Source organism: Chlorella variabilis (assembly GCF_000147415.1).
Source record: "Chlorella variabilis unplaced genomic scaffold CHLNCscaffold_32, whole genome shotgun sequence".
Taxonomy (NCBI): Eukaryota; Viridiplantae; Chlorophyta; class Trebouxiophyceae; order Chlorellales; family Chlorellaceae; genus Chlorella; species Chlorella variabilis.
In genome coordinates, this window is record NW_005435056.1 from 177659 (window position 1) to 191559 (window position 13901).

The 13901-nt window shown below is 68.6% G+C and overlaps 7 protein-coding genes across 7 annotated transcripts in view; 3 read left to right on the plus strand and 4 right to left on the minus strand.

Annotated features, from left to right (window-relative positions):
• CHLNCDRAFT_141215 (hypothetical protein) overlaps positions 1-1009 on the minus strand; it is a gene marked incomplete at both ends in the record, with an annotated part of 2363 nt that extends 1354 nt beyond the window's left edge. The window contains 2 exons of the mRNA XM_005843321.1: positions 388-600; positions 807-1009. Of these exons, the coding sequence (XP_005843383.1) occupies positions 388-600; positions 807-1009 (416 nt within the window). The remainder of the gene's footprint in view (positions 1-387; positions 601-806) is intronic.
• A 544-nt stretch (positions 1010-1553) lies between these two features.
• Positions 1554-5613, plus strand: CHLNCDRAFT_55239 (hypothetical protein; the record flags this gene model as incomplete). The annotated part of the gene is made up of 8 exons (XM_005843262.1): positions 1554-1658; positions 1781-1853; positions 1960-2025; positions 2155-2856; positions 3060-4122; positions 4302-4461; positions 4651-4822; positions 4970-5613. 8 exons carry the CDS (start codon positions 1554-1556, stop codon positions 5611-5613), a joined length of 2985 nt encoding a protein of 994 aa, XP_005843324.1.
• A 254-nt stretch (positions 5614-5867) lies between these two features.
• CHLNCDRAFT_28208 (hypothetical protein) lies at positions 5868-6208 on the minus strand (the record flags this gene model as incomplete). The annotated part of the gene is made up of 2 exons (XM_005843322.1): positions 5868-6032; positions 6125-6208. Coding segments are annotated over 2 exons (249 nt in total), but the record flags the coding sequence as incomplete, so codon positions are not given.
• Positions 6209-7283: 1075 nt separating this feature from the next.
• Positions 7284-8798, plus strand: CHLNCDRAFT_10816 (hypothetical protein; the record flags this gene model as incomplete). The annotated part of the gene is made up of 6 exons (XM_005843263.1): positions 7284-7343; positions 7497-7678; positions 7805-7959; positions 8176-8265; positions 8445-8544; positions 8651-8798. Coding segments are annotated over 6 exons (735 nt in total), but the record flags the coding sequence as incomplete, so codon positions are not given.
• A 437-nt stretch (positions 8799-9235) lies between these two features.
• On the minus strand, positions 9236-11312 carry CHLNCDRAFT_141219 (hypothetical protein; the record flags this gene model as incomplete). The annotated part of the gene is made up of 8 exons (XM_005843323.1): positions 9236-9453; positions 9658-9790; positions 9987-10179; positions 10338-10469; positions 10590-10738; positions 10906-10961; positions 11090-11114; positions 11223-11312. 8 exons carry the CDS (start codon positions 11310-11312, stop codon positions 9236-9238), a joined length of 996 nt encoding a protein of 331 aa, XP_005843385.1.
• Positions 11313-11609: 297 nt separating this feature from the next.
• On the plus strand, positions 11610-13133 carry CHLNCDRAFT_141220 (hypothetical protein; the record flags this gene model as incomplete). The annotated part of the gene is made up of 6 exons (XM_005843264.1): positions 11610-11750; positions 11837-11961; positions 12069-12196; positions 12322-12421; positions 12554-12759; positions 12871-13133. 6 exons carry the CDS (start codon positions 11610-11612, stop codon positions 13131-13133), a joined length of 963 nt encoding a protein of 320 aa, XP_005843326.1.
• A 141-nt stretch (positions 13134-13274) lies between these two features.
• CHLNCDRAFT_141221 (hypothetical protein) lies at positions 13275-13875 on the minus strand (the record flags this gene model as incomplete). Its single annotated transcript, XM_005843324.1, has 2 exons — positions 13275-13519; positions 13686-13875. The coding sequence occupies 2 exons, from the start codon at positions 13873-13875 to the stop codon at positions 13275-13277; spliced, it is 435 nt and encodes a 144-aa protein (XP_005843386.1).
• Positions 13876-13901: the final 26 nt, after the last annotated feature.

Below are 13901 nucleotides of genomic sequence, written 5' to 3' on the forward strand. Positions count from 1 at the left end.
AAGCCACGGTTATGCTCAGGGTGTGCGGGGTCCTTGCTTTTCACCATGTCGACCTTAACCAGGCCTGGAAGGAGGCGAGAGAGAGGTGGGAGGGCGGGCGCGAGGCGGGCAGGGGCCAGGCGGGGTGGGCGGCGAGCGGGTGGGCGGCGGGTCGGGAGCGGGGTGAGGGCAGGCTGGGAGGGCCACGAGCGGGGCACGGCGCAGCAGGATGCCATGGGAGGCACAGGTTGGGGTGCAACAGGGGTGTGCGGGGCACGTGGATGAGGCCATGTGCGCAGGGGTGGCGGCTCAGGGCAAGCAGGGCTGTCGGCTGGCCCCAGCTGCTACCCGCGCAAACCTGTCGTCCCGCAGCCCAGTTCGCAGCCCGCCGCCCGCAGCGACACCCACCCACCCCCAGCCAGCCCCCCCGCCTCACCTTTCACTATCGGGTCCAGCATGTCCTTAAGCTCCTCCCGGCTCAGCTCATGCGGGATGCCCCCGATGAAGAGCTTGTGCTTGGCCTGGCTGGGCTGGATGCGCACCCTGGTGGACGGGAAGTCGGGCAGCTCCTTGGAGTGCAGCCGGTCCATGGCAGAGATGGCGGCCTCCTTCGTGTAGAACCTGCGGCAGAGAGGAGGTGTGGGGGGGGGTCGTCAAGCAGCACCCAGCGTAAGCGCAGTGCAGTGGGGGTAGCAGTGGAGGTCGGGAGCGGGTCAGGCGCGGGGGACAGGGGCCCCGGGAGGACGTGAGATGGAAGCAGCAAGAGGGCTTGCGTAGCCTGTGGGCTGGCCTGACGGCGGGCTGGGCGGCGTCAGGTGGAGACGCACTTGATGAAGCCGTAGCCCCTGTTCTGGGAGGGGTTGTTTGGGTCCTTGATCAGCTTGGCGCTGTGCACGTCGCCCGCCTCGGACGCAAAGTCGCGCAGCTGCTGCTCGGTGATGGTGCGCGGCAGGCCGCCGATGAACACCTCGGTGCCGTGAGGCGGCAGGGACAGAGGGTCTTCCTGCGTGCCGGGGGCGCAGAGATGCATGTGTGTTTGTGTGGCGGCGGCAGCAAGGCGCTACAGTAGCAAGGGGTGCGGCAGGCGGGCGAGCGGGGATGGTGATGGCGGCGCTGCGCCTGCCGGCTTGCAGGGGGCAGCGCTTGCCTGCGCCTCGGCCATTGCTATGTCGCCCATCCTGCCGGGGTGTTGCCCAGTCGAGCGGGCCTGCAGGGGCAGGGCAGCGGCGAGATGAGCCCATGTGCGCACTGGTGCAAGGCCCCGAGAGGCGCTGACCGCCGACGATGCACGATTCGCACCTTAGACGGCAAGCGGGTGAGGCTGCCGGCTCCACTGGGCGCGGCGCGGGTCTGTGATGGGGCTGGACGGGCGCCAGGCCGCTTTCACCTGTCTACGGTGTGCAGGTGCGTTGGTGCGCTGCAGTGATGCCTGGGCAGCTGCCGAGGGCTCGATAACCGGTGGGAACCCTGCCAGCTCATCCGCCACCGCATCAAACTCCCACCTCCTGATTGAAGCAGGAGGCCCCGACAGCCACTACAATATCCCAGGGCGCCTGGCGGTCGCCCCTGCAAACATGGCGGGCCCAGGAGGGAGCTCCGACTTGGACCTGCCTGACTGGAACGTGGCGTTCAAGGAGGACAGCTTCGACTGCTCCCCAGTGAAGCAGCCGCTGGTGCAGGTGCGTTGGCTGCCCCAGCCCAGGCGGGACAGACGGGCGCAGCTGCAGATGGACAGCCACACACAAACAGCAAGGTGCGTGGGACGCCCCGCCGATGCCTCCCCTCACTTTTCCTCATGCAGGTATCCCTGAAGGATGGCAACACGCAGCGCGTGAGCGCGTTGGGTCGCCCTGGCGCGGCGGCGGCGGCGCCAGGTGGGCCGAGGCCTGTGCAGGCGGGGTGCTGCCTCGCGCTGGCTCAGCTAGCAGTCAGTGCTTGCAGCGACTCATAACCATGCACTATTTGCTGGCGTGCGTGCAGCACTCAAGCCATTGGTGGCAGCGCCGGCGCCGGCGGCACAGCCGGAGGCCGCAGATTGCAACGCAGGTGCGATGCGTGACGCACCGAGCGTCTTGAGCCCACCTCCTGTGCCGCTGCTGCCAGAGGGCTGGGAGCGGGTGTGTGACGCACTGCGGCTTGTTCCCCATGGTGCACGCTCATCCTATGATGCTGCAGAGAACGAGCATGCCGCCTCCACCTCGGCCGCGGCGGAGCCACCTCGCAGCGTACGGCGCACCCACACCCCCAGCCGCACCGGGCTGACCAGCCGGGCGGTGCGGCTGCCCAGCCGGCTGGGCGTCACCCCGGGCGCCAAGCAGGCGGAGCAGTTCGTGGTGCCGCACTCGACGCAGGCAGGCGCCACCGTGGCTGCCGCACCGGCTACTGCTGGCGGCGCCGGTGCCAACCTCAAGTCCATCCTAAAGCGCCTCAACTTCTCCACCACCAAGGGCCGGGGCACGGCGGCAGCAGCAGCATCGGCTGCGCCGCCGCCCAGCGCCTCTGCAGCCCAGCTGCACCCCCAGAGCACCATCAAGCAGCTGCGCTTTGACGCAGGCACCACACCCGCCGCGGCCGGCACGGCAGCCAAGCTCTCCCACCACCGCCACGTCACGTTTGACGCCGGGACCGTCAGCCCCACGCAGCGCAGCGGGCCCGATGTGTCGGGCGTGGCGGCGCTGGCCCACAGGACTCCCGAGCCCGCCATCCCTGAGGAGGAAGGTGGCAGCGGCGACGAGCAGCCGGCGGGCAGCAGCGTGAACAGCAACCGTGCGGGGCACACGCCGTACGACCGCCGCCTCTCCTCGCTGTTCCGCAAGTATCAGGAGGCGGGCACGCCTGAGCTGCCTGATGCCGAGCTGGATGCGCTGGTGGCTGATGGTGGGTGGTGGTAGGGGTGGCAGAGGTGTAGCTTGGTAGATGCGCTGGGCCCTTGGCATGCCATGCATCGCTCCCTTCAGCTGCCGTGCTGGGCAGGGTCACGCTTCAGCCCCTGCCACCGTCATTGCTGCATTCCGTGCCGGCGGGCCAAGTTTAGCCCTGCATTGCCGATGAACTTGCTTCCACCCTCTGCTGTGTCGCAGGCGCGGTGCGGTCGCCCTCCTGGAGGCGCCTCTCCTCTGCTTCAGTGCCTGAGTCCATCCGGGAGCTGGCCAAGAGATATGACAGCCACAGCAGCGCTGGCAGCATGATGAGCCCGCTGGCAGCCGGCCCCACGCCGCCGCCCGCCACCGCTGACCCAGCGGGCAATGAGGCTGCCATGGAGGAGGCGGGCGCCTCCACGCCCATGCCCGCGGCGCCAGGCGGCGCCCTGGAGGGCAGCCCTGCCATGGACCCCACACCGCACAATGTGGTGGACAGCGTGATGAAGCGCAATGCGCTGTACGAGAGCCCGCCCGTGCAGGGTGGCGAGCAGCGGCAGGGCGGCGCGGCAGGGGCGGCGCCGGCGCCTGCCGCCGCAGCCCGCCAGCCGCTGTCGCCGGCCTCGGCTGTGGCGCAGCTCCTGGCTCCCGTGCTGGTGGCTACCATCGCCGAGATCCAGCAGGACGAGGCGGCGGCTGCCAGCCCCGGCAGCGCTGGCGGCGGCCTCCCCAGCCCAGCAGCAGAGTTTGGCTCCCCTCACCTGCACGCCGAGTCAGGCACCCCAGGCGCTTCCGGCGCCCGGTCTGCCTGCGACGGAGTGCCGCGGGACGCCGACGGCGTCCCCGCGCACACCCCCACCACCGTCACGGTGCGGCGCGGCAGCTGCTCCAGCGGGCTGCGTGCGATGGAGCAGGACGATGACCTGGCGGCCAACCTCTTCTCCAGCTTCAGCCCTGCTGGGGATGGCGGCGATGGCGGCGCCGTCAGCCGCCCAGGGGAGGAGCCGGCTGCGGCGGCTGCTGGCCCTGCCGCCACCGCACAGGAGGCTGCCGGCAGCCCTGAGTTCAGTTTCTTCCCCGCTGCCACCTCCCACAAGCAGCAGGCGGCGGCAGAGGCGGCGGCTGCCGGCGGCACGCCGGAGCTGCCCGTGCTGCACGGCCCCGGCGGCTCCACCATCTCACCCGAGATCCTGGGCTTCTACGAGAGCCAGGCCCAGCAGGCGCGGGCTGGCGACAGCGCCGGCGCCGGTGCCAGCCACGCCGGCGCAGGCCCAGCAATCCCCAGGTGCGGGAAGCGGGCAGGGTGCCCGCTGGTGGCGCCACAACAGTCGCGTTGTCGTCACGCTGTGCTGCTGGGCGCAGCGCATGGGGCCGCATGGGGCAGGCACGCATGCGGCCCGCTCCTCCGCCTGTCGGCCCAGCCTGCCCGCTCCCCACACTCCTCTCCTGTCCCCTCGCCCACAGATCCATCATCAAATCTGGGCGGCCCCTGAACGAGGCGGGCACACCGGTGCTGGGCCACGCGCGGCGCGGGGGCGCCGACGGCGCGCCGCCCACCATCACCCGAGAGCTGCAGGCGCTGATGGCAGACCTGCGGCTGGAGGACCCCGCGGGCATTGAGCAGGTGGGCGGGCGGGCGGGAGGGCTGCCGTTCATCTGTGTAGCCAGGGCTGCGATGCTGCGCGTGCTGTGGTCGCTTCCCACATACAGTGTAGCTGATGCTAGTAGCTGACGCCGCCGCTGCTTGATCTGGCGCTGCGCCTGCCCGCTGCCCTCACCGGCCCCTGCCTGGCCTGCCCTCCTCCCGCCGCAGATGGGCACCGTGCCGGCACTCAGCCCGGTGCGGGCCGGCGGCAGCCGCATGCGCGGCTTGCTGGGCGGGCTGGCCCGCGCCATCACGCCGGTGCGCCGTTCAGCGCGCAAGATGGCGCACGCGCCGCCGCGGCCGCTGGAGGCGATGCTCGAGGAAGCCGACTTTTCGTATGGTGGGTGTGGGTGTGTATGGCAGGAGCGGCTGGCACCAGGTCCTTGGCGGCACATGCCGGAGGGATGTGGCGGCGCCTGTTCACATTCCTGGCGTGCAGCAGCACACGGAACCCGCTCATGCCCGTCCGCTCCTGCCTCCGCTGCAGTGCCCAATGCCGCGCTGATGCCGGACAGTGCCCAGCCCAAGGTGGAGGAGGCGGAGGCCAAGGCGGCCAGGAAGGCAGCCAGCCAGGCCACCGAGCCGTCCCTGGCGGGCACGCCCGCGGCGGGGGTGCAGCGGCCAGAGGTGTCCAGTGCGGCAGCCAGCCGCCGCTACAGCACACGCAGCGCAGCACGGGCCGCCGGGGCTGGGACACAGGATGGGCAGATGCAGGGGGAGGCTGAGGTGGCTAGCATCCCTGGGGCAGAGGTGCAGCCGGTACTGGACGGCAGGCGGTTGAGCCTGCGCCGCCTGCGCACCCCGCTGCAGCAGGCGCACACCTGGGCGGCGGGCGAGGCCGCCACGCCGCAGGCCACGGTGCTGGCTGCCGACACGCCCGTGGCGCAGGATGCCTCGCCTAGCTTCGCCGAGAACGGTGCCGACCGCTCATACAGCCTGCGTGCCAGCACGGTGAAGAAGAGGAAGGGTGGCAGCACGCCGGCAGCCGCGGTGACTCCCGCCACCAGCGGCGCTGGTGCCGGCAAGGAGCAGCGGGCCACCCCCAGCCCGCCGCCCCAGCTGAGCCCCACGGAACAGGGCATCCGTGCCTCGCTGCGCCGCTCCGCCCGCAAGAGCCAGGGGCCCAGATGAGGCGGTGGCTGAGACACGCCGTCGCCGGCAAATTTCATTGAGCAGGCTGAGCTGCAGCGCGTGCTGCTGTAGGCCTGGACTGTGTGTTGTTGTGAATGCCTGGGCAGCCCACAGAGTTGAAAAATTGGGCCTGGCAATGGACTGGACAGTGCAGCAGGTGCAGGAGCGGGCAGGAGGCCAAACAGCCAAGGACAGGAAGACCAGCAGCAACAGGAAGGGACAACAGGCATGGAGGGAGTGACCATCCCTGTCGCTCATGTCCTGCCCCGCTGGCACTCGGTGCTGCACCGCGACAGGCAGTTGTCATTCCACGCCGGCACCTGGTGCACGGTGGTGCAGACTGCTCTCTGGCAGGCGTCGGTGCACGCGTCTACTGAGCTAGTGCCGCACACAGTGACGCATGTGTTGGGCGTGGCATCCTGCACCAGTCAGGGCCAGGAACGGCATGAGGCAGGGGCCAAGGGTGCGGGCTGGCGACCGGGCAGCACGCTGCCATCCAAGGCCCGCCCACCTTTGCCAGGCTGCCCATCCGCCGCATGAGCCGTGGGGACGTGCAGACCCGCTCGCACACAAAGCTGGGGTCTGCCGCTGCATCGTCTAGTCTGCATGGCAGAGACACCAAAAACACAAGCAGTGGGCCGAAAAGCAGTGACACTGCGGAGGCGGGGACGGCGAGGCGGCGTTGGCCCTGGCTCCCCGACTGTCCACCTTTGGGCAGCGCACCTTGCCCTCATGCCGTCCCCATCCTGCTTGGGCTTGCCGCCCCGCCCCGCAATGGCTTTGAGTGTGGCAGCGGCCGGCAGCACCAGAGCGGCGCCCCACCAGGCGGGATTGACCTGCAGCATCGGGTGCGAATCAGGGAGCGATCTCGAGGCCTGCCTCAGGCGGCATCGGGAGCGGCAATCGGCAGTGCTCACTCAGCGTGCTGGCCTCACCATGGCGAGCAGGCAACCAAAATAGGCGACCAGGCGAGCAGAAGGTGAAGTGCACTTGCGGATGCATTCGTTGGGCAGCTTGATGGGGGTGGGTGGCGCCGGCGGCTCTGACGTGGCAGGCGGGAGCATCGTGGGGCGGCGAGAGGAGAGGACCAGCATTGGTTGGGGAGCAGAGTTGATTGGGGAGCCTGCTCCCACATGAATGCACACTACCCAGAGGTTGCCTGGCGTCACCTCAAGAAATGCCGCCCACGCGGAAGCGCTATGACGAGGCGGGTGGCGGCACAGGTTATTAGAACGGCGGCCGGGGGCTTCCTGCCAGACAACTGAAACTTGTACCGCTGCTATCTGGTCTTTTGTAGCACCGCACAGCAACGATGGCGCAAACCATTGGCAGCACCTTGCAGCAAGCCACCGGCAGCTCTCTGGCCACCAGGTGCGCAGCCACCACAAAGCAGGCAACACTCAGGCGATCACAGCCATGCACTGAGCTCGCGCTTCTCCTGGGCGCTGCAGGGCTGGAGTCGCCAGGCCTTCCAGGCGCAGCCGTGGGCTGTGCGTCACGGCAGCAGTCGTGGTGAGCCGCCAGCCCACGTGAAAGCCACAGTCTTGGCGGCGGGGAGGCTGCAGAGGCGCCGCGGTGGCAAACTGTGGTGCGCCGCGAGCGGTCAATGTGCCCGTCCCATGTGTCGCGTCCCTGCCCGCCCCGCCTTCCCGCAGGAGCCAGGATCCACCGTGCTGGTGGCAGGAGCCACAGGCGGCGTGGGCCAGCTACTGACGGCCAAGCTGCTGGAGGTGGGTGGAGCGGGTGTGGTGGGGGCGGCGGCCCTCCGGTGCCTGCCGCCGCCGTGGCCAACCGGCCACATGCCATTTGTCGATTCCAGACCGCTCCCCTTCATCAGCGGCTGCTGGGTGACATGGTTCGCTCCTTCGCTCCTGCTCCTGCAGCGCGGCTACAAGGTCAAGGCGCTCAGCCGCAGCGCCGACAAGGTGCAGCAGCTGTTTAGGGGCGCCGAGGGCCTCAGCACCGCCATCGCAGACATGCGGGACGCCAGCAGCCTGCCTGCGGCGCTGGAGGGCGTGGACGCGGTGGTGTGCTGCACGGGCACCACCGCCTTCCCCAGCAAGAGGTGCGCGGGGAGCGGATCGGATCGACGGCTGGGCGCGGCGGTTGGCTGGCTGGCTGCCTGCGGGTGTGAGGCCGCCTGCCGCTGCCCCCACAGTCCCCGGCTGGTGGCGCCTCCCGGCTGCCGCAGGTGGGACGGCGGCAACAACCCAGAGCAGACTGACCTGGTGTCTGTGCGCAACCTGGTGCGCGCCTGCCCCCAGGGCCTCCAGCGCTTTGTTCTGACCACGTCGGCAGGGGTGGAGCGCTCAGACAAGTTCCCCTTCGCCATCCTCAACCTCTTCGGTGCGCTGCTGCGCGTGACGGGGGCAGGGCCTCTTTGGCAGGCAGCTGGGGCCCTCTGCGTGCATGTCCTTCGGCGTTGGTGGTGGCTGAAGGTGGCTCCTCCCCAACACCCGTGCCTCCCCGGGCGTCGCAGGGCAGCCAGCCAGGCGCGGCTGCTGCTGCGCCTCACACTGTTGTTTTGGTTGATGCGGATGTGTGCGTCTGTGTGTACCGCAGGTGTGCTGAAGTACAAGCGCATGGCTGAGCAGGAGCTGGAGGCGTCGGGCCTCCCCTACCTCATCGTGCGCCCCAGCCGCCTGACCGATGGTGAGCGGGCCGCACCCGGTGCAGCTTTTGACGTGCCTGCCGCGCCCCTTTGCACCGAGCCGTGGCTGGCAGCAGCATGGCAGCGCGGGCTGCTGGCTTTGTTTCTGCTGTGCAGCAGGGAGCTAGGTGGAGGGTGTGTGCCTGCCCGCCTCCCACGCCGCTTGCCTCCTACCCCGCAGGCCCCTACACCAGCTACGACATCAACACCCTGCTCAAGAACACCAGCGGCAGCCGCCAGGACATCACGCTGTCGCTGCATGACGACCTGGTGGGGGAGACGTCGCGCATCGCAGGCACGCGCGCCGCAGGCGCTGGCGGGGGCAGGCGGTTAAGAGGGACCGGGGCTGGTGGGGAGCACACCTGGAAGGGCCACCTTCATGCTAAGGGACACCCCCCGGGCTGTTGCCGGTGCAGTGGCGGAGGCGATTGTGCAGTCGATGCTGCTGGAGTTTGTGGAGGGGAAGAAGTACAGCATCGGCAGCAGGGAGGGCGACGGTCCCGGGCGGGACCCCTCCAAGTGGAAGGCGCTGTTTGGCAGCGTGAAGGAGCCTGCCATGGCGTGACGCCCCTGGCCCCTGCCGGCCCCCGCTCAGCTTACGAATGACGACGACCCCTGCGGCCACGCCCAGCTCCCAATTTTGCCGAACTCTGCGCCGCACGACGGCATTTTCCAACGAACGCATGCCGCACTGGTGTTACACATGTTGTTGTTGTTTTGTTCTGATTGATGCTTCCGTTCGATCTAATTCTTTCTGCTTGTGATTTGATTCTGCCATGCCAACCGCTGCGCTCTGGTGCACAAGTACATCAACAAGAAGGCATGTAATGGGGCCTCGACTGGTACAGGATGCAGAGGGGACAGGATGCAGAGGGGGATGAAAGAGGTACAAACTAGCAACAAGCTGACACAGCTTTTTGAACATGCTACAGGGCCGCCCGAGCTGCTCGCGGCTCGCCTTTGCGGCGGCAGTCACACCAGCCAGGGCGGCTGCCGTGCCATCACTTCCAGCGGCAGGTGGTCCCACCGCTGCAGCCGCGCCTCTGGGCCCTCCTGCTCCAGCTCCTGCAGCCCCTGGCCGGGCGCCACGTAGCGTCCCGCCGCTTTGAAGACGCTCAGCAGGCTGGCCCCAGGCGGCACTGTGACCACAACCGCAGGCTCATAATCCACCAGAGCGCCGTGGGGCATCACTGCAGCCGGCGGCAGGCAGGACAGGGCAGGCGTCAAGCACCCTCGTGTGGCGTCCCGCACGGCGGCGCGGCGCATTGGGGAGGAAGCCACCACAGCAACGAGGCAGGCAGGCAGCAGGGAGGTCTGGAGTCGTCACCCATCCAGCCGCTCAGCCGCAACAACAGCACAGCAGCCAAGGCAAGCCAGCAGCAGGCCAGCCGCACCGGGGATGGGGTTGGCGTAGCAGAAGCAGAGGTCCACGCCGTGCGCCACCGCGTGCTGCTTGCTGGCGTAACTGTCGGGCAGCTCGCGCAGCAGCACGTCGATCTTGTTCAGGCTGTCAAACTCCAGGTAGCCCTGGGGGGTTGGGAAGGAGGAGGGCAGCGGGTGGGGGACGGATGCGCAGATGCATGTCACCCAGGAAGAGGAGAGCACCCCCCACCTTTCAGGCGCATGCCAGGCAGCGACGCCCAGCCGCAGGAAGCGGAAGCAAGCCGCAGGCCCGCCCTCCACCCGGCCCGGCCTCACCAGCTTGTTGCCCTGCTTGTCCCACCAGCAGCGGTGGCCCCGACGGGCGCACCACCGTCAGCAGGTCTGCAAAGCTGAGCTCCAGGTGGCGGGCGAGGTCCAGCGTCACCTGCTGCATCTGGCCCTCGCACCGCGCCAGCTGGTGCTCCACCCGCGCCACAGCGCTCACGCAGTCCGTCGCCTGCGCCGCCGCCAGCTGCCGGAGCACCTCCTGCCGCCTGGGCAGAGCAGCAGGGAGGGGGCAGGGGTAGCGGTGGCGGAACGCGAGCGAGCAGGTGAGATGTACTGGTGCCAGGGGGCACCAGCAGTGGAGGCAGGTAGCGATGTGGCCGCGTCACACAGGCGCTGGTCATTCCTTCCAGCAGCCAACGCCTACCGTGCCTCCAGCTCCAGCAGGCGCTCCCGCATCGCCGAGCGGTCTGGTGCGCCGCCCCGGTGCACCATGAACCCCATGCTGCTCTCCCCCGGCTGCCGCAGGTCAACCTCCCCCCGGGCATCGATGTAGAGCCTGCACACGGCAAGGCAGCCCGCATTATAGAGCTGGAACAGGCTGTAACGCCGCACAAGGGCCGGGCACACACAAGGCCGCGCAGCACGTCTCCCCCCCGATGTCCCAGACCCGCCGCACCGGAAGGTGTGCTCCGCCCGGTTCCACTCCAGCCCCAGCATCAGGCACTCGAAGAAGTAGTGCGGCTGGTTCATCTTGTAGCGGCACGAGCGCCCCACCAGGGGCAGGAACAGCGCCGCGTGCTCGCAGTTGTCGTCCTGCACCAGCTCCTGCAGCGGCAGGGACGGCGAGGGTGCAGGCGTGAGCTGGGAAGAGCCGAAAGGAGCTGCCTGGGTGATGTGCACCTCGATGGGGGCTAGCCGCGTGCCCCCGTTGCTCCGCCGCTGTTCCCAGCTGCCCTCGCCTGGTACGACCCGTAGCACCCCCCCAGCTGCACTGTCTCCGCCGGGTACAGCTCCAGGGCCTTGGCCTGCCACACAGTGTCGTCTTGAACTGCACACCATGGGCGCAAAGGCAACCCGGCTTGGCGCCGTTGGGGGCTGGCGGCAAGGCGGCGGGACTCAGCGGCGGCACCCCTGCGGCACCCCCACAGACGTGCCAGCACGATCCCGGCGGCTCACCTGCATGGTGCAGTGCGCGGCAGACCTGCAGGTGGGGCCACAGAAGCACAATCGTCAGGGCAGGGCTTTGGGCACCAGGGATGCTGGCGATCCGTTCCTCTCGGCGCCATTCCACAACCGTGCGACGGCTCACCATGCGGCAGCGGCAGAGGTCTTGTACGCTGGGAAGCAACTTGAGCACTTGCGAAAGAGGCCCCGCCCCCAGCTCCAGGAGCTCCACCATGCCTGCAAATGCCTTGAATGGACGCAGCACCAGGTGATCGGCGCAGCAATAAGGGAGCTTCCCGCCCTTTGGCCAGCGCCAGGTCGCCGCTTGCTGGCGGCGCACCCAAAGAACCTGGCTTCCTTGTCAGACGTTAGTATTTTGCTCCACACAGCAACCCAGCTGCGCTAGGACCGTCTCCTAGGTAGCCAAGCTTCTCTCAAGAGTCCCCTCCCTATGCTGGCACTGCACACGAGAGCGCTGCTGTGTGCAGCGCTGGGCGCGGCCGCCGCCGCTCACCTCTGGGCTCACCGCCACATGCCTGCCGGCTGGGGCCGCCTGGCAGTCGCCCTGCCCGTCCTGGCAGTCCTGCAGCTGCCCCCCTTCCTCTTCAACCCCCTGACTGAGACCTGGGCTGTTGTGCTCTCCTTAAACTTCCCCTGGCTGTCTGTCTGCGCGGTGAGGGTGGAGCAATGGCATTGCTGCCGGCTGGCGGCATGGCAGTGCCAGGCGGCTGCTGATGTTGCCACTCGCCCCTGGTGCAGGTGCTGGGTTGGGCCATGGGGAGGGGCCCGCAGGCGCAGCCCTTCCCCCACTACCTCGCCTTTCTGGCTTTCCTAGTCTGCCCCGCACTGCCCTGCACTGTCAGGCCGACGGAGCCCGCTGCCGGGTGAGTCGGGCGGTGCTGGTGTCAACGCTGTGCGGGCGTCGGCCTGCCACAGGTACCGCCTGCTGCTGCCTGGGACTCGCCTCCGTTGACGATTGCCGGCCTTGCAGGCGCAGGGTGCAGCGCACGCATCAGTTTGGGCAGTGGGAGCCTGCAGCCAAGGTCGCCGTCCTGGCGGCAGCTGCCACCGCATTCGACTGCCTGGTTATGCCGCACTGGCTCACGGGCATCCTGCAGTGTGAGTGCCTGATGGGAGGGACATGCTGACAGCAGATGGTGGCAGCAGGCGTGCGCTCAGGCACTACCGCCACTGCTTTGCCGCCTGAGGCCCTGACAACATGTCGGCCGCCTGCTGCTCCACAGCGCTGGCGCTGTTCTGTTTCACCAGCCTGTGCCTGGAGGTGGCCGCCGCAGCAGCCAGCCTGGTCAGCGGCATGCCGGTGCTGGCGCCATTCAACCGGCCGTACATCGCCGCCAGCCTGAGGCGAGCTGGGCTGCGCATGCATGGCGCAGCAGGCTGCTGTGCGAGCATGGTTCTGGTGCGGCTGCCACCGCACTGACTTCAACGCCCCTAAGCGCCGCACCCTGGGCGCAGCGAGTTTTGGGGCGCGCAGTGGAATGTGGTGGCGGGCACCACGTTCAGGACGACGGTGTACGAACCCCTCTGCCAAGGGCTGTTTGCCGGGCAGACAGCAGCGGCTGCGGCGCCCTGGCGGCGCGTGGTTGCCATGCTGGCCACGTTTGCCGCGTCTGGGGCGGTGCACGAGCTGGCCTTCTTCCACCTCACCCGCCGCCTGTCGGGTGCGCGGCTGTGCCCGCCTCGTGCCCTTCCAGGGGCTCTGCGCACGCAAGCTGCCAGCCCTGCCACTGCCACACCACGCAAATGGTGCCCCTTCCCCTTCCTGCCTGCAGGGCGATGGTTCCTCTTCTTCACAGTCCAGGGCCCCCTGCTGCTGGCCGAGGCGGGGCTCGGCAGGCTGTGCCGCCAGGCCGGCGTCCAGGTGCCGCTGCCGGTGCGCGTCGCCACAGCCACAGCCACCGTCCACATGCTGGCGCACATGCTGTTCTTTCCAGACATTGTGGAGGCAGGGGTGCCGCGGCGCATGCTGCACCAGCTGCTGCCCGGCGGGCTGTGCGGGGGTGGGGGTGGCACGAAGTTGTCAACAGGTGGTTGATGGCGCACCACAGCGGAGCTTGTGGTGTGGTCCACAAAGCCTTTCAAGATTGCAGTCCTATCATATCATCTACGTGCATGCATGAAATGTTGAATGGGGATGGCGATTTGCTTGATTGAAAATGCCAATGCCAAATGGCAACTAAGCTGCAGTTCTGTCAATCTCCTGCACCGGCCTCTCGCTGGCCTGCTCCACAGCCCCGTCGCCATTCGACTCCTCGGCTCGTTGCCGCTTGGCAGGCCTGCTGCCTCCACCGCCCTCTCCCTCGCTGTCGCTGCCGCTGCTAGATGAGCTGCCGCTGCCGCTGCTGCTGCTGGAGCTGCTGGAGCTGCTGGAGCTGCTGCTTGCGCTCCCCGCCGCATCCTTGCCCTCGGCGGCGAGCTGGTCTGCATGCGGCAGGAGGGGCATGCACGGAAATGCAGTAGCTGAACCCTCGAGCTGAGCCATGAGAGGCCTGAACGCTGTTGCAACGCAACCTCGGCCCTGCCACAGCCTGTTCCACGTTCCGTCTGGCCAGCACCAGGAGTTGCCACCCCACCCCTCACAGCCCACCTGCCACCGCCGCCAGGTCGGGCCGCTCCCGGCGCAGCGCCGCCAGCCAGCTGGCGCTCATCTTGGGCCGCCCCTTCCTGGTGTGGCGCCACACGGCGGGGAAGTTGGCGCTGGAGGCGTAGTTGTGTGTGACGGCCACCGTGTCGTCCAGGTTGAGCACTGCATGCCACCAGCCCGCCGGCACAAACATGCTGCAACAACGGGCAGCAAACGAGG